Raw genomic sequence first — 23,309 nt, forward strand, 5'->3', positions numbered from 1 at the left:
TACTCAAATGATTTTACTCAAGACACGGTTCTGTAAAAACGTTTGTATAAAATCTTAGTTTTATTTTTTGTATAAAATATTGCTGTTTGCATAATGTAATCTAGATAAATAACTATTTATTTGAAGTTACTCTATTAATACATACGGGGAAACAATAGACCATATTACATAATGGTTGTTCTATTAGGCTGCTTAGAGAATAAACTTACTGTAAATCTGTGATATTAGCTGAAAAGAAGCCACCACTTTTTCTCAAGATGACACAATTCTGTGTTCACAATGTGAATGAGAGAAATCATTATATACAGTAGGCAACAGTTAATAAACACAGCCTTTATTAACACATTTTGACTTGAGATTTGTTTTTGCACAGATAACGGGGCAGAAAATATAAAATGATACTGTAGATCCAAGCTGCAGCCACTGGGCTTGATCCTGCATATCGTTGTTGTCGGGTGGAAACCTTGTATGTCCATTTTTAAAATGATTTAAAATAGTGAAAATGGCTGATCTACAAGCACACAACGCCTTGCATCGAGAGGGGTTGTGTGCTTGTAGATCTGCTATTTTCACTAGTTTTGTGCGTCTTGTGAGATGAAGCAGGGCTTTACTTTACGAAAAAAAAAAACATACAAATTTGAAACTTGTAGATACAAGGTTTCTGCCCCACAGTGACGATATACCTTTACAGTAGAATAAGGCTAACTGCTGAAAAACGGTGATCATTTTTTTTCTTTTTTTTTACAAAAACATTACCCTTAACTACAAGCTCCAAAACATTGCTTTTAGATTTGCTATACTTTTTTTTTTTTTTTTTAAGACAATGACATTTAAATTGAAAGAAGAATGTATTCATTATACATTTCCTTTTCTGGGGACCTATACTTTGAAAAAAGTGGGGCTCAGGCCGACTAGAAAACAAATACTGAAAATACTAATCTCTTACTTGATGTATTCAATTAATGTGTACAAAGATGGCTGCTCAGTTAACCAAACAAAATTCACAAGAATAAGGACATAATAGTATACATCGTAATAATTTAGCATCGGTAATGGCTCACTATCATCATTAAGGGTCTTTTCACAAGGGGAGCGAATGAAGCACCAAGTAATTCATTTTCACTGAGAGAGGAGCGGGCCGGCAGAGAGGCGTGGGCCGCAATGCGTAAAAGCATATCTACGGTATTGGCATGAGGAGTGCAATGCGACCCCATGGATCCAGGCGAGTGCAGTGCACAGGCGCGGTGTCATTCCCCGCAGGGTTCCGTCTGCTGGTAGTATAGAGATTGACTGCTGTTGACTTGATCATTGGTTTGTTGACATTTCAATTTGTATGGCTGGTTGGGATATTATCCCTGATTCAGATCAGACTGAATTAAATACATGCACTTCCTTTGGTGAAATGTCAGACTGTCTGATATTTATGTTTGACAAGATCACAATTTAACAAATCGAAAATGTTACCTTAATTTGTTGTGCGAAGAATTACTGTACATTTAGTGCGTTAGTGGTTAAGAAAATGTAATCCTCTCTGTTTTAGTTTTCAAATGGAACCCTGGCTCCCCGTGTGAAAAGGCCTTCATAGTTCTGTGGTTGGTTTTCTTGGCATCTGGTCCTCTGCGGTGGTTGGAATACTAAAGGCTACGTAAGGACACCACTTGGTGTTGAGGCACACCAGACTCTTCAGTGTGGCTGAGTTGACTATATCAAAGCCTGTCTGTCCTCCAAAGGTACTGGGCTTCCAGTATTCCGGGGAGCAGATGGGGTTTCCTAAAAGGCCCTTCAGGGAGAAAGGTGCACCCATCTCCACTATGCTCTCTCCAAAGATGGCGCCGGGACGTGTTTTCTCCAGCATGAGGCCCACGTAGAACTCCAGGGCGTCTATGTCTCCGTAAAGCTCCTCCAACTCCCTGGAGATCTTCTTCTCACCTGTTTGGAAAAGGGAAAAGGCCGACTTCAGAATTAAACTGTGGTGGAAGAAGTCGCATGTTTTACTTAAGTAAAAGTATCAATACGGCGATGTGGAAATAGTCTGTTACAAGTAATAGTCAAGAATTCTAAATTTAAATGTTCAAATTTCAAATGAATAAAAATAATATTTTGAAAATGACGATCTACAAGCTCACAATGCGTCGCATCGTGACTCATTGTGAGCTTGCAAATCGGCTATATTCAAATGGCCGAAATATTATAGTTATGGCTGAAGTCATTAATGATTTCTTTTTTTTGTAATAATCATAATACACAAAGTATAAATACTTTAATGATGTTTTCAAATAATTGCAGTGGAGTAAAAGTACAATATTTGCCTCTGAGATGTAGGGGAGTAGAAGTAAAAGTATTGAAAATTGGAAATACTATAGTAAATTAAAAGTAGATCAAAATTGTAACTTAGTTCCTTTACGCCACTGGTATTAAATCATGTAAACTGCATGAAATGGTGATCAGAGTTCAATTCCTACTTCCTACTTAGACAAAATGACAAAGAGAAGCCGCTGGTTGATTTTTGTTTAACCAGTTGAACCCTACAGTAGTTTCCCTATTCTGGGTTGTGGTCATTGTGAGCTTGTACAGTAGTAGATAGGCTACTTCCGGTGAATATATTTGGTGTAGAGGGGAAAAAAGAGGGGCCCAGTATTATACCCCTGGGGAACTCTGGTCAGCAAACCATATAAGGGTTCGTATGGTTAAAAATATAGGAGATGACAGCAAACATCTAGTTTGATTGTGATGAAACAGACTTTCATATTCAGCCAGCTCAACTTGCAACCACATGTGATCAACCTACAGTAATGCTTTGTGCAACAGGGTCATGCACAAACATAACATTCCTTGGTAATAAATAGCAATCCCTTTAAACGTTTGTATGTTACAGCGAGAGTCAGCTGGTACTGAAGTAGTTTACAAATGATTGCATCGTCGCACAGGAGGGACAGGGACGGGAGTTATTTGGAATTGGTACCACTGAACAGGAAATTGAAATATCTCCTCATGCTTGCCGGGCGCTGTAAACGCCTTCTGAGGAATGGTACGGTATGTGCAATAGGCCAGGGGTCTTCAACGTTTTCAGGCCAAGGACCCCTTAGTTGAGAAAGAGATGAAGCGGGGACCCCCACAACCTTTTCATTTGGCAGCACAATCATCAGTGTATTTTGGATTCATGTCAACTTGAACCATCACTACTTAATAAACTTGACCTTTCACTCTGTACTTAGTCTGCTCTTTTTCCCTTCTACACCAAACCTCTTTGCCGAAAATAGCCGATCTACAAGTTCTCAGAATATGGACGTTAGGGTTCAAGTGGTTAATATAAATCACACAAAGATTTGGAGGACCCCCAGTAGTAACTCTGAGGACCCCCTAGGGGTCGCGGACCCCCTGTTGAAGACCCCTGCAATAGGCCAATATGGCTCACCTGTCAGGTCTGAGAAAGACGTGTACGGCTTGAGATTGAAGCGCTTCCTGTATTCATTAAACGGCTGCAGACGCAGAGCTCTGGACTCTTTGATGGCACCTTCTGCCACGTGGGTCACCACCCGATGCATGTTGTGACCGCCGCCAATCTGGGAGACACAGAACAACAAGCACATTTTATTCTGATTAAATATTCCTCGACTTTCTTGCTCATCGGTGCGGGAAGCGGGGATACCCCAACCTAGATACGCCTGTGGATCATTCTTCACTTTTAACAGCAATAGGTTCATAACTCAAGTTTATTCCCTGGCACTCTGCAGTTCAACCTGCATGTTCACAAAACAGTTTCAACTAACGACCAGCCCCTTCCGATCCACCCTTCTCAATAATAGTCTTGGTTAGAATTAAGATATGCGTTCACCTTCCGAATGGACAATATATTATTTCCATAACAGAGAATGATAGCACATGGACCTTAGTGTCCCTATTCTGGATGTGTAGGCGAACATTCAGCTAAAATAGGCAAACATCTGCCTATTAAAACAGATTGTGAGCTTGTAGATAGGCTATTTTCAAGTAGAAGGAAAAAAGTAGGGTGCTAGATTGAGACCGCTAACGATAGTGTTCATAGGGTTAAAGTGGATATTTGAATATTTTTGCAATAGCACATCTCGGAATCTGTTCTTCAGAGATTACGTAACTGTAGATGTAGTGATCAAGACAGTTTACGATTACCTTTCCTGCGTGCTGTCGAGAGAAGCTGTCCACCAGCTTCTCCACCCCGTAGTGCGTGAGGACAGAGGTGTTGAAGAGGAACTGGGAGTAGGGGATGTCCGTGCCGTCTATGTGGAAGTGGTCGGGCATGAGTGGGTGCCAGTGGTACAGCTGGTTGAACTCAACGGCGATGCGGTTGCGGTACTGGAACTGGGAGTTGAAGAGCAGGGTGGGGTCAAACTTCAGGTCCAGCATGTAGCCGCTCAGGTGCTGCACGTAGTCCTCGATGACGATGCGGATGGTTTCCCCTACGCATGTGGGAAAAAGACAGCGTTTTGCTGTTGTTAAATTGTGACGTTTATCAAACACAGGGGTGTCGCACCAAATTCTGGGCCCTGGGGTACAAGGATTCCCTGCAGTTCCAGCACTTCCAGGGACCCCCAGAAGCAAAGTTTGAGTTACAAATGTTCGCTTAAAAAATACATATACAGTATTTTCTGGACTATAAGGCGCACCTGACTATAAGGCGCACTGTCAATGAATGGTCTATTTTCAAACTGTTTTCATATATAAGGCGCACCTGACTATAAGGCGCACATAATAGACGCTACCGTTGCGTTATGCATCCAACAGATGGAGCTGTGCTAAAGGGAATGTCAATGTCAATGAATGATCCATATATAAGGCGCACTGGACTATAAGGCGCACTGTAGTTTTTTGAGAAAATTAAAGGCTTTTAAGTGCGCCTTATAGTCCGGAAAATACGGTATACACACATTTTCACGACTTTTCCAAAATAGCAGATCTACAAGCTCGCAGCAGTGAACTTTTAAATCTGCCCTAGTAACTAAACTCAGTCCCACTTTTCCCCCCCTTGTGACACCCCTGATCAAACATATCAAAGGCTACATTACCTAAAAAGAATTTAGTTAAAATAACTGACTACTAAACAGTGAAACGCTCAGTGTTGCGGTCATCTTAAGCTGTAATCTGTAACTTTCATATCCCATCTTTTTAGGATATGAGTTTTGAATGACAGGTCCCCCGTGAGAGCAACAACATTTTTACTGTTGAGCTACAACGTATAAGGCACGTTTTGGAAGGCAAGTTATTTCCATTTGAGTTTCATGCAATACCTCTTGCATGATGCATTAACACTGAGGATTTTTCTGTGAAGCCTCATTCATGATCATACCTTGTCACGCGACGGTGTCGCTCGCCAAAAATAGTACATTTTCAAGAGACGCTTGAAAATGATGCTTGAATCTAACCTTTGTTAACGTTAAATTCAAGTGAGTCAGAGACTTTTTCTGCATCAATTCAGCTCCCATCTAATCGAATGCAAGTGATGATATTCCATCATATTAGTCGCCCGGGTTAAACAGCCTGGATTCTCCGCTGACGCACTGTGTGGTTCCTTTATTTACACAGTCGCTTCCCCCAGATGATCTTCACTGTGTAAACTGTGTCAGGGAATATTTCCTCCCGTGAAACGTAAACAAAAAAAGAACTAAACGTCGGCCAGCCGGCCTCTCTCCATCCCTCACCGATGATGACGAGTCTGGCGGTCTGGAAGAGCTGCTCGTCTCCCCAGGTGGGATGCTCCGCCTTCAGGACGTCACACACTCTGTTGTGCTCCCTGAGCCACAGCGTGGCGTACATGGTGAGGCCTGGCAGCAGGCCAAACACCTCCTGACCGATGGCCATGCGCTGGGCGGCGGGCAAGCCGGCCGGGTAGCTCATGTTCACAGGGGCCTCCGCCACGGTCGGGGGGTACACGTCACCGTTGATCACCTGCATGAATGGAACAAGAAACGGAACTTTAAAATGGTCATTTTCTTTTCTTTTTTTTTCTTGCAAATTTCTTGCAAAGGAGGAGTTTGTGATGTAAAAAAGATGTACGACTTTATATGTAACGAGTCAGCGTTTCCCATAGATCCTGTGTTATTTAAACATCCAACTTTCTTTTCTTTTTTTCCCCCCGTTGGCCTTTCTATTAAAAAACAGTTGTGTGAAGGGTTATTGTGAAATTCAAAGTGCTGTCAAGCAGAGATGCTTTCAAAGAAAGACATACTGTCCGCACGGCAACTGTGCTGGAAAGTAAAGTTCTTTTACTTAAGTATAGTACAATTTTGAAGTACTTTTACTTTACTTGAGTATGTTGTTCTATAGCAACAATTCTACTCCACCACATCTCTGAAGCATAAATTGTACTCCACTGCAATTATTTGAAAATTGTAGCTACTTTACTTTACATTACCTTTAAGTTACTTTGTAGGTTATGATTATTAAACCCTATTTTATACTTAAAAATAACATCTACAAGCAGCTCACAACATCATCAGAGTCATGTTTTTTTGGTGTTGCTACTTCCACCACTGCAAGGTACCAATCTCAGAATCTTATCACACCAAGGCATCAAGGGAACGTAGTAACAGTCAGCACTTCTTATGCCAGCTGATGCATCATCTACCACATTAAAACTCAGATAGCCTTCTCAGAATGCAATCTGAGCAAAGAATCTAAGATTAGACAACTTGCAGGAATCGTCCGCAAAAGTTGCACCATGCGCTTCTGAATGTAACTATTTCAGTAGATTTATTTAAAGTCAGTTTAATTAAGTCAGTTGTGGAGAAAAAAGACAGAAGTGACGTGACAGACAGCAGAATGTATATGATTTCATAGTCACTCTAATAGTAATAAATTGTATGTTACTCTTGCATCATTCTTAGAGACAGACAGACAGACAGACAGACAGACAGACAGACAGACATATTGATTCTTTATCAATTCTTCGTTTGTCTATTTGTTCGTTTTATGCCATACAGCCATCGGGACACTAAAACACACAAACAATACAACAATACACAGTATATGCATCCCGTATTGGTGCTGGCCTGAATAATCTTCTACAGTACCTGATATTTCAGCTTTCCGTCCTTATGAAGCCTGAGGTTGAGCTGTCGGACAAGATTATCTCCATAGATGTGACCAGCGTCCACCTGGGTCAGTCAGAGAAGCAGACATTTGTAAAAAGAAAATTGGATTCTACAGCGCTCTATTTGCTAAATAAGAACAGACCTTTCCCATGCACAGTAAAACCAAATAATCAGCTAGTTACACATTTTAGCTACACATTTAGAAAATGGTAATTATAAAAGTATCAGAACAAGTAATGAAATCTAAAGCTTGAGGCTGGTTATTTTGAGACCTAAAGTCAGATTTTTTTATACTTCGTTTCGAATCAGATATACAGAGATTCTTAGGGCTGTCACGATGATGATTAATTGTCACACGAATAATTGCGATTAACAATTTAATTGTGTTTTTGTCACTGAATACTGGAATATATGAATACAAATTACATTTCTGTTTGGCTGTTGCACAGGGCAGATATGACAAATAACCTAAATATACAAAGGAATGACTTGCATATTTAATAACCTTATTCTTTATAGATTTATGGTGGAAATTATAGCTGATCTACAAGCTAACAAAGCATCATATCGTGATGCGTTGTGAGCTTGTAGATCTGCTATTTCCACTACATTTTGAAATTGTTGTGTGAAACTATACATTTCTCAACATGGAAATGATTATGACGATGCAAATTGTGATTATCTCAAATAATTGCGATTTGACGATTATTTAAGTAATAATTGTGACAGGCCTAGAGATTCTGTAATGTAATTGAAGTGAATGATCCTTCTCACCCCATGCCCCAGAGCCTTGGTAAAGCCCAGTCCCAATCGATTGTGGGTCTTGAAGAACTGGTGGGTGAAATGCTGGGCAAAGAAGGCAAACATCAAGTTGGTCCCCTGTGGATCTGGCTTAAACTCTGTCCTTAGTAAAAAACGTTCAACCAAGAGCTTGGGGTCTGGGAGAATGTTTTTCCCTGAATAACAAAAAAATAAAGTTATACGGTGGTCTACCTGGTAGTATTGTGAACCCATAAATATTGAGTAGCCCAAAGTCTAAGAAGTGTCTCCAGCTTTTAAAAACTGCTGTATGTTAACTTGCATATGTTGGGCAATTTGCATAATAAATACAATTAGCATAAACAATCACCTACATGGACAATATTTCACTAACTGCTTGACCATTTTGGACAATATTGAAGTAGTTTTGAGGGTTGTTGAGGAATGTCCCATGTTGTTCATATCTGTTTACATCTCACCTATCATCACTCATTGCTTTAATTCAAGTTAGCTGTCAAGATTCCAGATTAGAAATGTTATCTACTGTATGACAACAAGGAGCAACAAGCAGTACCAGTGTTGAGCCACCCGACATTGACAAGTGTCCATCATTTCAAAAACAGGGAAGGTATATACAGCAGAAATGTTGACACCAGAGAGGTGATGTTGGTTTACATTCAAGGAAGTCAGGAACATGACACACACACACACACACACACACACACACACACACACACACCACAAAAGAGAAGTGTGATGGTGTGTGGAAAATAAGCGAACCCAACAAGAACCTCAAACCTATATCCTTAACGGTTGATCAGCCAACCTTCCAGCTAGTTCACACACACACACACACACACACACACACACACACACACACACACACACACACACACACACACACACACACACACACACACACACACACACACACACACACACACACACACACACACACACACACACACACACACACACACACACACACACACACACACACACACACACACACACACACACACACACACACACTTCTTCTTCAACATTCTTCAGTAATGTTGGCTCCACAGTAAAGTGTCATTCCCACCGGGCACGACAAAGGTAACTATATCGATAATGATCGTTAGTGATGATAACCGACATAATTATCGCTAACGATAATTATGTCGGTGTATACATCATTCAATTATGTCGCTGTTATCGTTGTGGTGTGGACACTACCATCCACATGAGCTGAGAACGATTTATCTTTATCGTGCATGCCCGTTGCGAATGCACCACAAGTAAGACAACCAGCTCAGAGACTGGGAGGTTGGGGTTTGAAGTGTGATGGTGTGTGGAAAATAAGCCAACCCAAGAAGCGCAAACCAACACCCAACATCACTACCAGTAACCAAACATCCAGCTAGTTAACCAGAGAAGCAGCTAATCAGTCAGTCAGTCAGACAGACAGACAGACAGACAGACAGACAGACAGACAGACAGACAGACAGACCAATCACACAGCTGCTTAACCAGACAGCCAGTCACCTAACCAACCATACAGCTGTTTCAAATAACCAGAAGACACATCAAAAATGTGTCTTTTGAGTTTACTCAAACAAATTCCTACGATGATATTTTAACGATTTCAACGACCCCAATATATGCTTTAGAAGTAGGAGGAGTTGTAATATATCCATAATAGTATTCTAATTACTGTAAATCATACATATTTTGCAAATATTATATATGTCAACATACACAAGTTAGCTGCAGTTTCTAATGTATACATACATACAGTACTGTACTGTACATTTCTAAAAGAAAAAAGAAAACTACTTTGGGGTACTCAACATTTAACCCTCAAGAGTTAAATTATCACTCAGGATTTTCCAGTAGACTATTAGCTACACGTGTCAGGATATTCTGTTAAAACTGTGTGTTACGGGCTAAACCATGGGTCTTCAACAGGGGGTTACCCCCTGTAGGAGTTCCTACAGGGGGTCCTCCAAATCTTTGAGTGATATTTTTTTTCTCCTTTTTTATATATTAACCACTTGAATCCTAGTGTCCATATTCTAAGAACTTTAGCCAAAAATAGCAGATCTACAAGCTCACGCCATTGTGAGCTTGTAGAGCGGCTATTTTCGGCAAAGAGGTTTGGTGTAGAGGGTAAAAAGAGCAGACTAAGTACAGAGTGAAAGGTCAAGTTTATTAAGTATTGACGGTTCAAGTGGTTAAATATCTGAAAGCACAAATTGACATGAATCCAAAATACACTGATGATTGAGCTGTCAAACAATGAAACTATATCGGATCTATGATAAGGTTGTGGGGGTCCCTGCTTCATCTCTCTCTCAACAAAGGGGTCCTTGGCCTGAAAACGTTGAAGACCCCTGGGCTAAGCCTTCCCACACAGACCAGCACCTTTAGTTCCCATGGGTGTAGGGCAGTCCTCTGGCACGGGGGGAAGGATCCGGGTGTAGTACGTCACGTTGGAGTAGGACTCCCAGCTGAGGTAGCCATATTTGGAGTTGTAAGTCGGCGGGCTTGGAATGAGATTGGATCTGACTTTGGGAAGAAAAAGACAAAGTCGGTCCAATTAACGTATTGATCATACAGTACCAGCATCTTGGGCAAATAAATATGGCATCAATAGTTTGTGTGAGTAGCTTATGTTAACAGCTTCAGCACTGCACACATGCGCTCAAACACATGTGCGCGCGTGTGTGTGCGTGTGTATATTAAATCTACCTCACAGAAATGATAATAATTTTCACATAAAAAAATAGATCTGCCTTTTACAGTGTTAGCATCATACAGTACATTACATTCAGTATAATGTAACATTTGCCTATTTATGCAGCAGATATTCTGCTTTCCAATATGTTGTATTTGGGTTTGAATAGCAGTGGTGTAAAGTAACTAAGTACATTCACTCAAGTACTGTACTTAATGTAAGTACAATTTTGAGGTACTTTTACTTTAAGTACAGTACAAGCTCAGTACAAGCTCTGTGAGCTTGTAGATCTGCTATTGGGATAAAACATACAATGTATGGATTCAAACTGCTTTATGATGATCATTTGCATCTGAACACAGATGTTATGGAACTTTCAACAAATACAATCAGCCACCTCTTTATGTTTGAATTTCAAACATGTAAAGAATTCAACAAAGCACACACATCCGACAGATAAAAAACCCATGTGCTGGATAGAAGAACATAGTCAAATAAAAAGACCACCTTGGTGGTGATCTATTACATTTAAGTCACTAATAGGGATCATGATCTATTGTCCAGACTCCGTTTGTCTTTGTGTTGTTAGGTCGACCAAATCACTTCCCATAAGGCAGAGTAATAAAACATATCCTTTGGGATGGAAATGTCTCCAGCGCTCAAGAAGGGAATGTAATTTTCAGTGGAATGTTAGGTGAGCTCCGCTGCCAGAGAAGTGAGCTGAGGACAGTCAACTTAACTAATGTTTGCTATATCTCTCAGGCGATTAGAGTTGACAGGAAGAACTCTGCACATGAGTTATTTCAGGGGTTATTTGTTAAACTAAATAGTGTGTTCAGCTCAGTGTATTCTGTTCAACAGCCAAACAGAGGCTTCCACATCATCTATAAACAAGATCTTCTTAAGTGAAGGTTTTATCTGAAGCACCTTCCTGTACCGGGAACGTGTATATACTTCGAGCAGGTGTGGCCTGCGCAAAGAGATAAGCGAGTGGTTGATGTGTTCATACCATGCTCGACTCATAGCGCAGCTCCACAGACCTGCACTTCCAGGGGCGTCACAAGGGGGGGGGGGGGGGGGGGGGGAGTGGGACTGAGTTACTAGGGCCCAAACTGGAGGGGCCTTCATTATTTTATACTTTAGCTATTGAAAAATAGTAGATCTACAAGCTCACAGCGCGGCACCGAGTGCCGCGCTGCGAGCTTGTAGATCTGCTATTTTTAAAAGTCGTAAAAATTTGTGCAAATATTTGAATACAAATATTTTTTAAGCGAACATTTGTAACTCGAATTTTGCTTCTGGGGTCTTTGGTGCGACACCCAGGGCACTTCCCCCTGTCCACCTCCCTTCCTCCACCACAGCACTTTCAAGTGACCCCTTAGCCGTGCCCAAGCTACCAGGGCCAAGAAAAGGGTTCAAATATCCATATATCTGAGCGCGGTGGAAGTCATATCTATGAGCGAGCTGGTAGATAGCCAACAGGAGCATCCAGCATGAGCTATGGGAGAGACTGAGTAAATATGAGCAGGATGTCTGGATAGGGGAGGCCGCTCCACCCTCTAACAGTTGGCACGCAGAGAAACATGAGGGAGTGGATAATGCAGGCATGGCCTTCACTGTCGGGGGGGAAAACCTTCTATGTCCAAAATGGTTAATTTTTGTGATATGAAAAAATCTAAGAAAAACCTGTTACAGTGGGTCTACTGGAATTGCATGTGAGATTTAATTGTGACCGAAGGTCGCAGTATACCATGAGAAATGTCGTAGCTTGTCTGTCCTTCCGTCTTTCAGTCAGTACAGGAAGTGATGTCACGTGACATCACCTCATCAAAGATCAAACCCTGGATATCCATTCTGTCACTGTGACATCACAGGTGATATCACAGTGACAGTCCATATATGTGTATCCCTTTTATGCCCATATATGAAGATCCCTGATGTCATTGGTAAATATCACTGGCCAGATGGCTGGGCATAAAATATATTGTATGTATATGGATGCATATTATTATTAATAAAGAATAAAATAAAATATAAAGTCCATATATGGTCATTCCCTGAAACAAAATCCCTTTTATGCCCATACATGGAGATTTCTGATGTCATCAATCCCAGGCCAAAAACTTTAATATTAAGTCCATATATGTACCGGTATATGGATATATATTAATAAAAGGATAAAATAAATAAAATGTCCAAATACAGTATGGGCATTCCCAGATGATGCCCTGTTAGGGTACCCCCTTATGCATTATGTGTGGAGATCCCAAGGCATCAAACCCAGGCCCTGACTCGCCAAGGTCCTGCTTGGCTTTACTAATTAACAAGTTGTATGCCCATATATGGAGATTCCTACAGTATATTACCAATATTAAGGACATTATTAAGGATATTATGTTATCAATATTAAGGACATAACTGGGATGGCCCATATTTGGTAATGCCCATATATGGGCATGTTTTGACATAACATTGTTGACTATCATGCAGGGGTTTCCATATTTATGAGTAACCATATACCGGTACATCACTGGCCAGATGGCCAAGAATTGGCGCATGTCACCCTGAGGTGTCTTACTAGTACTTATCATTTTCATTGGTTAATGTTAACCCCTTTCAACCTGGTGTACCTAATTCTCGCCATGTAATGAATTAAAAAGGGTTAGGGTTAGGGAGAGACGGCAACCTGGGGTGGAGAGGATTGGCAGCCAAAACCACTTCTTCTGAGATGAAGAACCTAAAAGCAAGCTATATACAGCGGTAAAACCTGCAAGAATCAAAAGGGTTTCAAAATCACTTTTAAAAGTCACTTCTAGTGAGACGTAGGAGGAGCCAGGCCCGGAGACAACCCACAGTGCCCAGAGCCTCCTATAGTGTCACCAACATCCACTGTTAAAAGCTCACCTGCCACCCTAAGCCCCCCCCCCAAGAGACAGTTGGGGCAGTAGCATGCCACTTGGACACTGAACAGGCCCATGTGGTTAGTGGTGTCAAATTAAAAGCATATAAGGCTTTCATTTCTTCTCCACGGGAAAGAAAAGACTTTCGGCGCCCGTGAATGGGAGCACCCGCGCGCACAATGGGCACGCGTCGCGTGCACAGAGCCGCCGAAAATCAGGTAAATACAATAGGAATGGCAGTAATGGCAGTAATCGACATTAGTTATGGCAAAACTATGGCACTCAAAGTGTTAACAGTCCAGATTTGACTGTGCAGGGCTGATATACAAGACCGGTAGGTGAGCTCTATGTCCATACCTGCAGGGGCCCTCTCATAATTCCGGGATGTCAGTACAATGGGCCGCCGGGATAATGAAATTGTACCACCTTGGTGATCTTTTCGATCACCTCACCCAGCCTGACTATTCTCCCCCCTGGTAACTCCGTGCTGAAATAATATTTTCAGGACTGCTCACTCCCTACACCTTCCGGATCGAATTAAATCCTCTTCAAGAAAGTTTGTAAGGCTCTCTCAAGGACAATCCTTAACCAAAAAAAGGCACATATTCAACAGAATAGAAATAGCAGCTTTTAAAGTCAGTAAAGTCAGATAAAGTTGTTTTTGCATGCAGTATCTCTTTGCTCTAACTGTCCACGGGGCATCTTAATGGCAGGAAATAAACTGATTAAATAGGATTTTTAAAATGCAATTTGGCAATCTCGGATAAACACGCAAACATTTAAATGACCAAACAGAACAGCTGCTGCAGATGTTATTTGTGACTATAAAAAAGTCTATTAGTGTGCACGTGCACGTGCATGTGCGTGGTGTGTATGTAGTACATCTGCAGATGAGACGAGCCCTCTGTGAACTCCCCCTTCCTTCTTTCTGCTAAGAACACCCGTGCCTCTCACATAACATTAACATTACCTCACTGTGTCTGACCCACGCTTAGCAATATCTCTGTCACGACCTGCCTCGTCTCTTCCATGAATGAGGCAGCACTGAAGTGACCAGAGATCCCCGCCAATGCGACCGATCCAAATATTTACGTGTCGTGAACATAACAGAAGGGAACTGAGGCGAATGGCAAAAAGACGTTAGTTGTAAGCAAGCTGATTTATCTGTTGCCTTCGTTTGAGTCCGCTATTGAAGTCGTTCTCAAGGCTTTTCGTTTCATGGTCCTCCAGTTAGATATGGAATAGATTGTTTTAAATATCTCGGACCCCAGACTAACTATCAATCATTTAGCTGAGGACGGCCTGGAAACCCTTTAAGGACCCCTGGCGTTCCTAGACCCCTTAACAGCACTAGCTAACAACTAGATAACAACTTTTTCAAAATATAGCTCATACATTTTGCTTTGTATTCTTAGGTGTGTTCAAGGCTTTTCAGGTTTGTTGTTTAAATCAATTTGTTGACAAATTCCTGTGACAATTAGTGGACTAAGAGCTTCTTTAGTCGAGGCGCTCTAGGGATGTCCCCACATAGTTGAATAATTGATTAATCAATCAGTACTGTACGTTTGGTCTGAAAAGCCATCCACACCAAGCAAACACTATAATTATATTGTTTAAGTTAATGTTCTCGTTGTAGCACCAGCGTGGACTCTGCCATCCGCTGTTGGAACGGTTATCCTTTTAGTGCTTGGTGTAGACGGCCCATTATTTGAGCATGACGGTGTTAGATGACTTGTCATTGTGTTATGACCCTATTGGTTCACATGTGTATTCTTATACTCGCCGGAAAGGGCTGGAAGGCCAGAACGGCCGAAGGCAGAGGATTATCTGATCATGTGAGTCTGTCTGTTTGTCCGTCTGTCTGCCATTGCCATTTGCACACAAACTGCCAGTATAAGGAACTAAAGGGAGAGCCTCCACCACAACCTTTTCAAATCAGCCACATGGGTGCCGATTAAACAACCACTTCCCATTTGGCCTATAAAGTGCCTTTCGGACAGGGGGAGGGGGGAGTATTCTTTATGTTACACCTAGTTCATTGTACAACAGCGGCATTTGGTGCTGCAGACCACTAACCTGTCAGAACTGCTGCAGACCACTAACCTGTCAGAACTATTGTCATGAGCTTGTCTCGCAGGAAGCTGTTGTTGATGAGACTCCAGAGCCAGTGGAAATGTGTGAGGATGTAGTGGAGCGTATCTGGGCTGGGCTTCAGCAGGTGGTGAATCCTGGTCCAGAACTCGGCTGCGGAACACAGTGTGAACAATTCAGCTTGTGTTACTAGAAAGGAAAACTCAGACATAACAATCTGAACGGCTAGCACCCCTATTCTGGGGGGGGGGGGGGGATAACTGGTCTAAAAGCTCACATCGGATTGAAGAGCTTGTAGATTAGCTATTTTCACCAAATAGATTTGGTGTAGAGGGAAAAGGGGAGGGGGCCTAGTAGTCTAGACCAGGGGTTCCCAAACCTTTTCGGCTCAGGGCACCCCTATAAATATTTTTTTCCTCTGAGGCACCCCTACATATATTCATAATTCACTCCCAGCTTTGTGTTTAATTGAGTAAATCAGAATTGCGTTGTACATTCAAATTAATTCACCTCCATATAAGGGAAAACATAAGGGCATTTTTGCCATTATTCTCCCCGTGATTATGTTGTGAGGAAAATGTTGAGATAATAAGGCTGGGGCATTATGGATTTTGACTGGTTATCATGGTAATAAGTCACTGTTTACCGACTGTATGGCGGTATCGGCATGGTATATCCCCAAAGAGGTTGTTTTGAATGATTAAAAAACAGCACCACAGCATGCATTACACTACTGCTGTAGCCCTAGACCGCGCCAAAGCAACTCCTTGCAAATAGTGGCAACTCCTTGCAACAGCTATTAAGGATAATGGTTGCAACTTGCAAGTAGTTGCATGCAACAGTTTGGTTGCAAGGAGTTGCGACTAGTTGCATTGGTGTGGACTGGCCTTAAAGTAAGTTCACACCAAGCACTATAACGATACCTGTCGTCATAGTTCTGGTGTGAACTCTGTCATCCATTTAAGTTAGAATGTTTTTTTATTTTATTTTATAATATATTTAGTTATAAAAATAATGGTGGTATAATCACGGTTATGAACTCGACACCGCGGTATGCATTAAACAACCACGGTATGGCGGTGTTGTGGTTATTGAACCCAGCCCTAATAGTTATTTTGGTTAGAACTGAAAATGACTTTGTACTTCTAGTTTAGAATTATACAGAATATTAATTTTAAGTGTCAAAATAAATTCTAAATATTATCAAATTATGGACAGCCTTCACGGCACCCCAGGGTGCCCCGTCACCCACTTTGAAAACCCCTGGTCTAGACCCCTGGTGGGTCAACAATAGAGTTTAAGTGGTTAACTCATTTACTGCCATTTTGAAACAGCTCCCATCAGGGCTCCCCGCCAGAAGCCTCCATAGACTTCAATGTAATTTATAGTGCACGGATCATGCACGCCCATGCACAGATGATGCACCATGTTTGTGCAGTTTGTTCACAGCTTTCAAACAAAAAAATCCGATTGGAAATCCGTTCAGGCATTCTTGAGATAATAGCCATTATGTTTTACATGTTATGTAATCAAAAATGGCCGCCCTGTTTGAAAGATGGGGTTGTATGGGGGTTGAACATGCAAAATCGCGATTGAAATCATCCTTACTAGATTTGATGGGGTCCAAAAATAATTAAAAAAAAAAAAAAAAAAAACATTTTTTTTTTTTTTTTTTCTTTTACAAACTCGTCATACTAGTCATAGGCAGAGTGGACACACTTATATAACTCGTCAAACTAGTCATAGGCAGTAAATGAGTTGTTAAGATGGTAAGTCCCTGGACGTAGAAAGTTACAACCCAAGAACAACGTTGTCGATGGCCAGGCGACAGCCCCCTTATCTGCCCGTTGGCACGTATTTCCTTTTGTTTCTTTTTTGGGCAGTATTTAAAATGCGTCCCCTTATCTGTAGCAACCAAAAAAGCCCTCCAGTTGCACTTTGGCCCAACGGATAAAGAGAAACAAATCCTAGTAGTACTAAATTATAAACCTTGAGCTTCAATATAAACCTTAATTTTAAGAGATAAACAAACGATGAAGCATGCACATCCACTCACTAAAAAACAAGGTGCTGGGCAGAATCCAAAATAAAGTCTGCACACTGGATCATGCTCCAAAGTTTAAAATGTATTGGTTCTTGTAAAGCAGTGGTTCTGGGACATTTTAAAATGTGGAACATGGTCCAGTGTGCAGACTTCATTATATTTAAGAGGTATATTCTGAAATATTCACCCTCAGTCAAAAGCGCAAACAATGCTGTTTGTAACAAACTTCATAGCACTTAAAAATAACAAAAAGCTAAGAAACAAAAGCATTACAACTTGAACAAGCTAGGGTGTAAGAGGAGCCCCCCACTTCATTTCCCTTTCACATGTCTCATACTTGGAAGATCCAGGAAAATGTGTCATAGCAGTCACGTGGGTGCTGACTTATTGTTTGTTTAAAGCAATTATTTTATAAAATATACTCCTACTCCCATTTTAACTGTGAGTAATGAGTTGGTCACGTGGCTTTTGGAAAGGGTCTGTGCAGTATTACAGTAAGTCTGTTTTTTTTTTTTTTTTTTTTTTTTTTTCAGAGCTTCTCCAATCCATGTATGAATTTCCCACAAAATAAGTGCATGGTGTTGGACCCATGCAAGATAGAAAGAGTTGCTTCAATGAGCGGTCAGAAACACCACAGGTCACGTGGTTCATGTATCGTGTGTGCTTCATTATTAACACACATTATATAAAAGATTTGGAACCATACAGTACTAGTGTGTCAAACTTTAGGTTGTCCGATGGCAACATTACTTCTGCATTCTTCTTATTTAGTGTGGTTGCCTACAGGGCCTTTTAGAAAGGAGATGCCAGCACTCACTTTAAAATGGAATCTTGGAATTTTTATTCCAAGTTGCCCCAGCAGCACAGCAGCAAACAAAGGACGTTTCGACCCGTCGGGGTCATCCTCAGCGTATATCTCTGAGACACACTGAGATTGTTTGCTGCTGTGCTGCTGGGGCAACTTGAAATAAAAATTCCAAGATTCCATTCTAAAGTGAGTGCAGGCATCTCCTTTCTAAAAGTTCATTTGTTCCCTGAGCCGTGCACCCAAGACAAGTATTTGATGGAACTGTGTTTGACGAGTTCCTGTCTAACAAATTCCAACTGTAAGCTGGCTTTGGCAATTGCATCATTGAATGTTGAATATTATATGAATATTCTTTGTTTACATCAGTGGTTATCAAAGTGGGGTCAAGGGGGCCCCAGGGGTCCTTGACGGGGGTTCCCTACCTAATAATTAGGAACACATTGGACACTTACAGGTCTGTAACTCTGAGAGGGTATCTAATCTATCTATCCATACGGGCCCATTTGGTTCCATATTTACACTCTCCGAGTTATTGGGTTCTGTGGTATAATGTGTATACCAAACTGGGGGGCCTTGAAATTAATACGTTTGAGAACCACTGGTTTGAATGATCTGCCATAGCTGTAAAATCATTGACCTGGCGGAGTGAACAAAGACGATGCAACACACTGACTTTCTATCTCAATGGCTGTGCCCTGTGTCATGCCATGTGTCATGAACTGGACTGGTTAGAAGGTGAGTTATAGCTATAGCTATATAGCTATTGTGTCTGTGACAGACGGGAAAAAGACTCATTGCGTTCAATGGCACTTTTCTCTCATGGTTAGACAAGACACAAAACATTTATACTGGAGGATGTCCCATTGGCAAGGTCATACTGCAGCTGCATGAAATGACACAGGCCTTTAACCACAAACTGAATATTGCTTTGTCACTGTGCATCTCTCTCTCTCTCTCTCTCTCTCTCTCTCTCTCTCGCTCTCTCATCATTCCTTTGTTATTAAATTCTAGAACATGGTCCTTACTCCTTGTTTTAACCACATGAATTGAAACCTCGCCCACCAGGCTTTCTGAGGGAAAGCCTGGTGATCGTTAACAACGGGCGGTTTGATCCGGTCTAGGCGGAAACCACAAGCCGAAGAAGTGGCGTCACTTTGTTTTGGTTCCCTCCGTTTGTTTCCCCAATCCCTATTAAAATGCTCGAGTAGCCTAGTGTAGTCTTGCCAGTCGCTACGAGTTGGAATAAAAGATGCATATCCCAAACATTTTTTTCTAAAGCAAAACTACGCCAATCAAGGAGTTTATTAGGTAGGCCCTAAAAGTATGTCCTTGAGCGCAGGGGAATTATTTGGGGTTAAAACTGAATCCGGTTTGATAGTTCCGGCAAATTGTAGTCCTTTGAGTACTACAACATGACGTAAAGTGGTTTCCTCTCCCGACCGGATCAAACCTCGAAAAGTGAAGTGATCCCAGACTACATGAATTGTGTGCCGGGGCGAACGTTTTGTGGGAACAGCACGTCATTTACAACTTCACAACTGGTCACACCGTGACAAGTTTTACGGTAAAGGTTTATTTAGGGGGAAAGGAGGGGGCCCAGTATATACTCCTGTTCTGGGGGACTCCAGTCAAACACAAACACACAACAGTTAAATGGAAAGAAACGTTATTCGGTTCAACTTACGGTTAGTGCAATTTTCCCCATAGAAGCCAGTGCGTGTGCAGTCACAGTCATAGCGGTCGGTGCCGAATCTCACACACACTCCAGAGTTCTGGCAAGGGTAGTGGCAACAGGGGTTTGCTGGGAACAGAGGGAGAGGGCAGTCTCGTTTCCAGTAACTATCAATACTGCGATGTAGAAATACAAGTAATAGTACGGAATTCAAAATGTACTTGAGTAAAAGTATTGGCATCAAAATGTACTTAAATTACCAAAAGTAGAAAGTACTCATTATGAAGAATGTCTATTTTCACAAGTTTTCCAATGTTTAAAATGTAAAAAGCTCGCATCGCGAGATTCGTGACACATTGTGAGCTTGTAGATCGGCTATTTTCAAAAGGACAAAATGTATAGAGGGCTGAAGTGATTTGTAATAATCGACATCTACAAACTAAGTAACTAGTCACTTGAGTTTTCATATGATTGTAGTTCAGTAAAGGAGCAATATTTGTCGATGTAGTGGAGTAGAATTAAAAGTAGTCTACTGAAATTGTAAATAGTAAAGTAAAAGTCAACATACTTAGTTTCTTTACAACACTGTTTCAAACCCAGTGTGCTATTGTCATACGATAGGTGGATCTAAAAAAGTGTTTGATATTATGTGAGCTGGACCTCCTGGCTAACAGAACCTTTAATACATTTGGTCCTTTTGCTATGTTAAGTAGGCCTAGAATTGTTGAATGCTTAAACCAGTGAAAAATAGCAGATCTACAAGCTCACAGCGCAGCACCGAGTGCCGCGCTGCGAGCTTGTAGATCTGCTATTTTTGAAAAAGTCGTGAAAATGTGTGCAAATTTTTGAATATATGTATTGTCAAAGCGAACGTTTGTAACTCAAATTTTGCTTCTGGGTGGTCCCTGGAACTAAATATTTTGAGAAGGGGGTCCGTGGCCAAATACATATCATTTTGGGGGTCCTTCACATTAAAAGGTTTGAGAACCTCTGACATAGTAGTCTCTCAAGAACAGACTAACTGAGCTCCATTTAAGTGAAAAGGACCTTTTCTTTGACGATGGCTGGCCAGATTGCTGACATAGAATCAAAAGGTTTTTCAAAAAATCTTAGAAGGATTCAAAAGGACATTTCAGCCCCTGCCCTCAAACATCCTCTGCACGTCCCTGCTTGTCAATCACTAGGTGTCCTTCCTGACACCGGGGTCTCTGCATTCCTCAAAGGAGGACTGCAGCCAAATATCAATTTGGGGGTCCATGTCTCGTCTCCATGACATAAAATAGTTTGAGAACCAGATTGTATTAACATACTCTACCTGCCATACAATACAATAACATTGTATTGATTGAATAACTTAACAGTTTTGCAATAGTACAGAGACAAAGATGTTGCTAAAAGGATAGCACAAAAAGCCCTGAGGGCTTGTTTCCATTGTGGTCCTGTGTATTCATTAAGACATTTGACATAGGCCTACTGTGGAGAACACATCTCTGGACACTAGATGGAGGTATCTATCTCACCTCAGAATGGACACTGGTTGGGTGGTAATGGGAGGAGATACGAGGTTAATTGAGGAAGTGGTTGTACCTGTGTGTTTGCTCATATTTGTTTGGAAGTAGTAAAGAGACTCCCATACTCCGTCTGCTCGTCATCATTTCACTCACTTCAAGTTCCAGAATACAATAATAACAAGTTTCGGACTGCAGCTTGAGATCAATGGCATGTCAATTGAAGAGTGAAGTTAGTTAAGATATGTTCAGATAACGTGTACTCACCACTGGAGCCACTTTCACCGACTGAAGATGACACTTGAAGCAGCAGCAGTAGCAGGGAGAAAAATACCCAAATGGACATGATGCAAAGTTCTGGAGAAAACACAATGTCGTATGTTAATATATATAGCTTAGATACTATCAAAGGCTGCATATAAGCCGGTCTTAAAAAGAACGGAGAGAGAGAGAAAGTCACAGAAATAAAAATGCATTATTTTAGGCTAACTGCAAGAGAGCACAGTTAAAAGACAACACAGAGCTAACTACTCACCTGTCTTGATGCTCGCCAGCAGAAGAGTGGGCTCGTGAATGACAGGTTAAGGTCATAGACTCATAGTCATAGATTATTAGTCATCATCGCTGTCACTCGTTCTTCTCATGCTGTAAAAATGAAATGCGTGCATTGCAGGACCACTTCTTGCAACATCACTGAGTGTCAGAGATAAATTCTGTTTTAATGGGCGGTTACACATGTTCGTCCTGCCTTCTGCATCCTGCGGTAGGCTCTAGCCTACGGCGAGGCTATGATGATGTCCTCAAAGAAATTGGCTTACACTTATTGCCGAAGCGAAGTTCTAGATGAAAAATGTTACTTTACCAATTAATAATTGTGTGATTTGATAAAATATATATATATATATATATATATATATATATATATATATATATATATATATTTAAAGAAATAAAAAGTAGAAGACAGAGTGAGAGACATGGTCAAATCCCAGGCCTGCACGCAGAAACCTAACAATAGTGATTTAGCGTCACCTGCTGGCTGCAGTGAGAAACACAGGACCAGTGCCTCCAACAGAAAGCACATGCAGAATTTTAAATGTACAGTAAGTAAGTTTACCTTTTGTCTAATATTGTATAGCCTATTGTAATATTGTACTAGTTTTTGATGATATCTTCTGCATTGTACTGTGTTCTATCCGTCTGTCATTAAATGTTATGAGTAAAAAAAAAATTACCTCAATTGAAACAAGCCATAGGCTTTTTGGGGTGTATCCTTTTAGCTGACCATGGCATGTACCTACCAATCTCTCTCTCTCTCTCTCTCTCTCTCTCTCTCTCTCTCTCTCTCTCTCTCTCTCTCTCTCTCTCTCTCTCTCTCTCTGCATACATTGGCATTACATTTACTTGTACTAAAAGTAAAAGTTCTCATGGCCATATGCGTCAGTTCTTTTTAAACTTGTCAAAATAGCAGATGATTGATTGATTGATTGATTGGTTGATTGATCGATTGGTTTATTGGTTTATTGATTGATTGATTGATTGATTGATTGATTGATTGATTGATTGATTGAAGATGTTATTTTTTAGAGGTTTTGCCCAGGAAAAGGTAGGCTACAGGACAGTAGGCTACAGTTCACTGGCACAAGGTCAACTAAAGTGATAAATACCATAGGAAAGCTTTTGGGCTTATTTCAATTGGGGTCCCTTTTTTATAACTCATACTGATACAACAACATGA

The 23,309-nt window shown here is 41.1% G+C and overlaps 1 protein-coding gene across 1 annotated transcript; it reads right to left on the reverse strand.

Annotated features, from left to right (window-relative positions):
- Positions 1 to 1,579: 1,579 nt before the first annotated feature.
- ptgs1 (prostaglandin-endoperoxide synthase 1) lies at positions 1,580 to 22,207 on the reverse strand (the record flags this gene model as incomplete). Its single annotated transcript, XM_080738699.1, has 11 exons — positions 22,107 to 22,207; positions 21,839 to 21,928; positions 20,076 to 20,192; positions 15,552 to 15,692; positions 10,236 to 10,379; positions 7,842 to 8,023; positions 7,047 to 7,130; positions 5,676 to 5,922; positions 4,150 to 4,436; positions 3,416 to 3,563; positions 1,580 to 1,929 (listed from the first exon to the last, which is right to left on the reverse strand). The coding sequence occupies exons 2-11, from the start codon at positions 21,915 to 21,917 to the stop codon at positions 1,580 to 1,582; spliced, it is 1,779 nt and encodes a 592-aa protein (XP_080594825.1). The 5' UTR covers positions 21,918 to 21,928; positions 22,107 to 22,207.
- Positions 22,208 to 23,309: the final 1,102 nt, after the last annotated feature.

This window comes from Nannobrachium achirus (assembly GCF_963921795.1).
Source record: "Nannobrachium achirus genome assembly, chromosome: 12".
In the NCBI taxonomy this organism is placed as follows: domain Eukaryota; kingdom Metazoa; phylum Chordata; class Actinopteri; order Myctophiformes; family Myctophidae; genus Nannobrachium; species Nannobrachium achirus.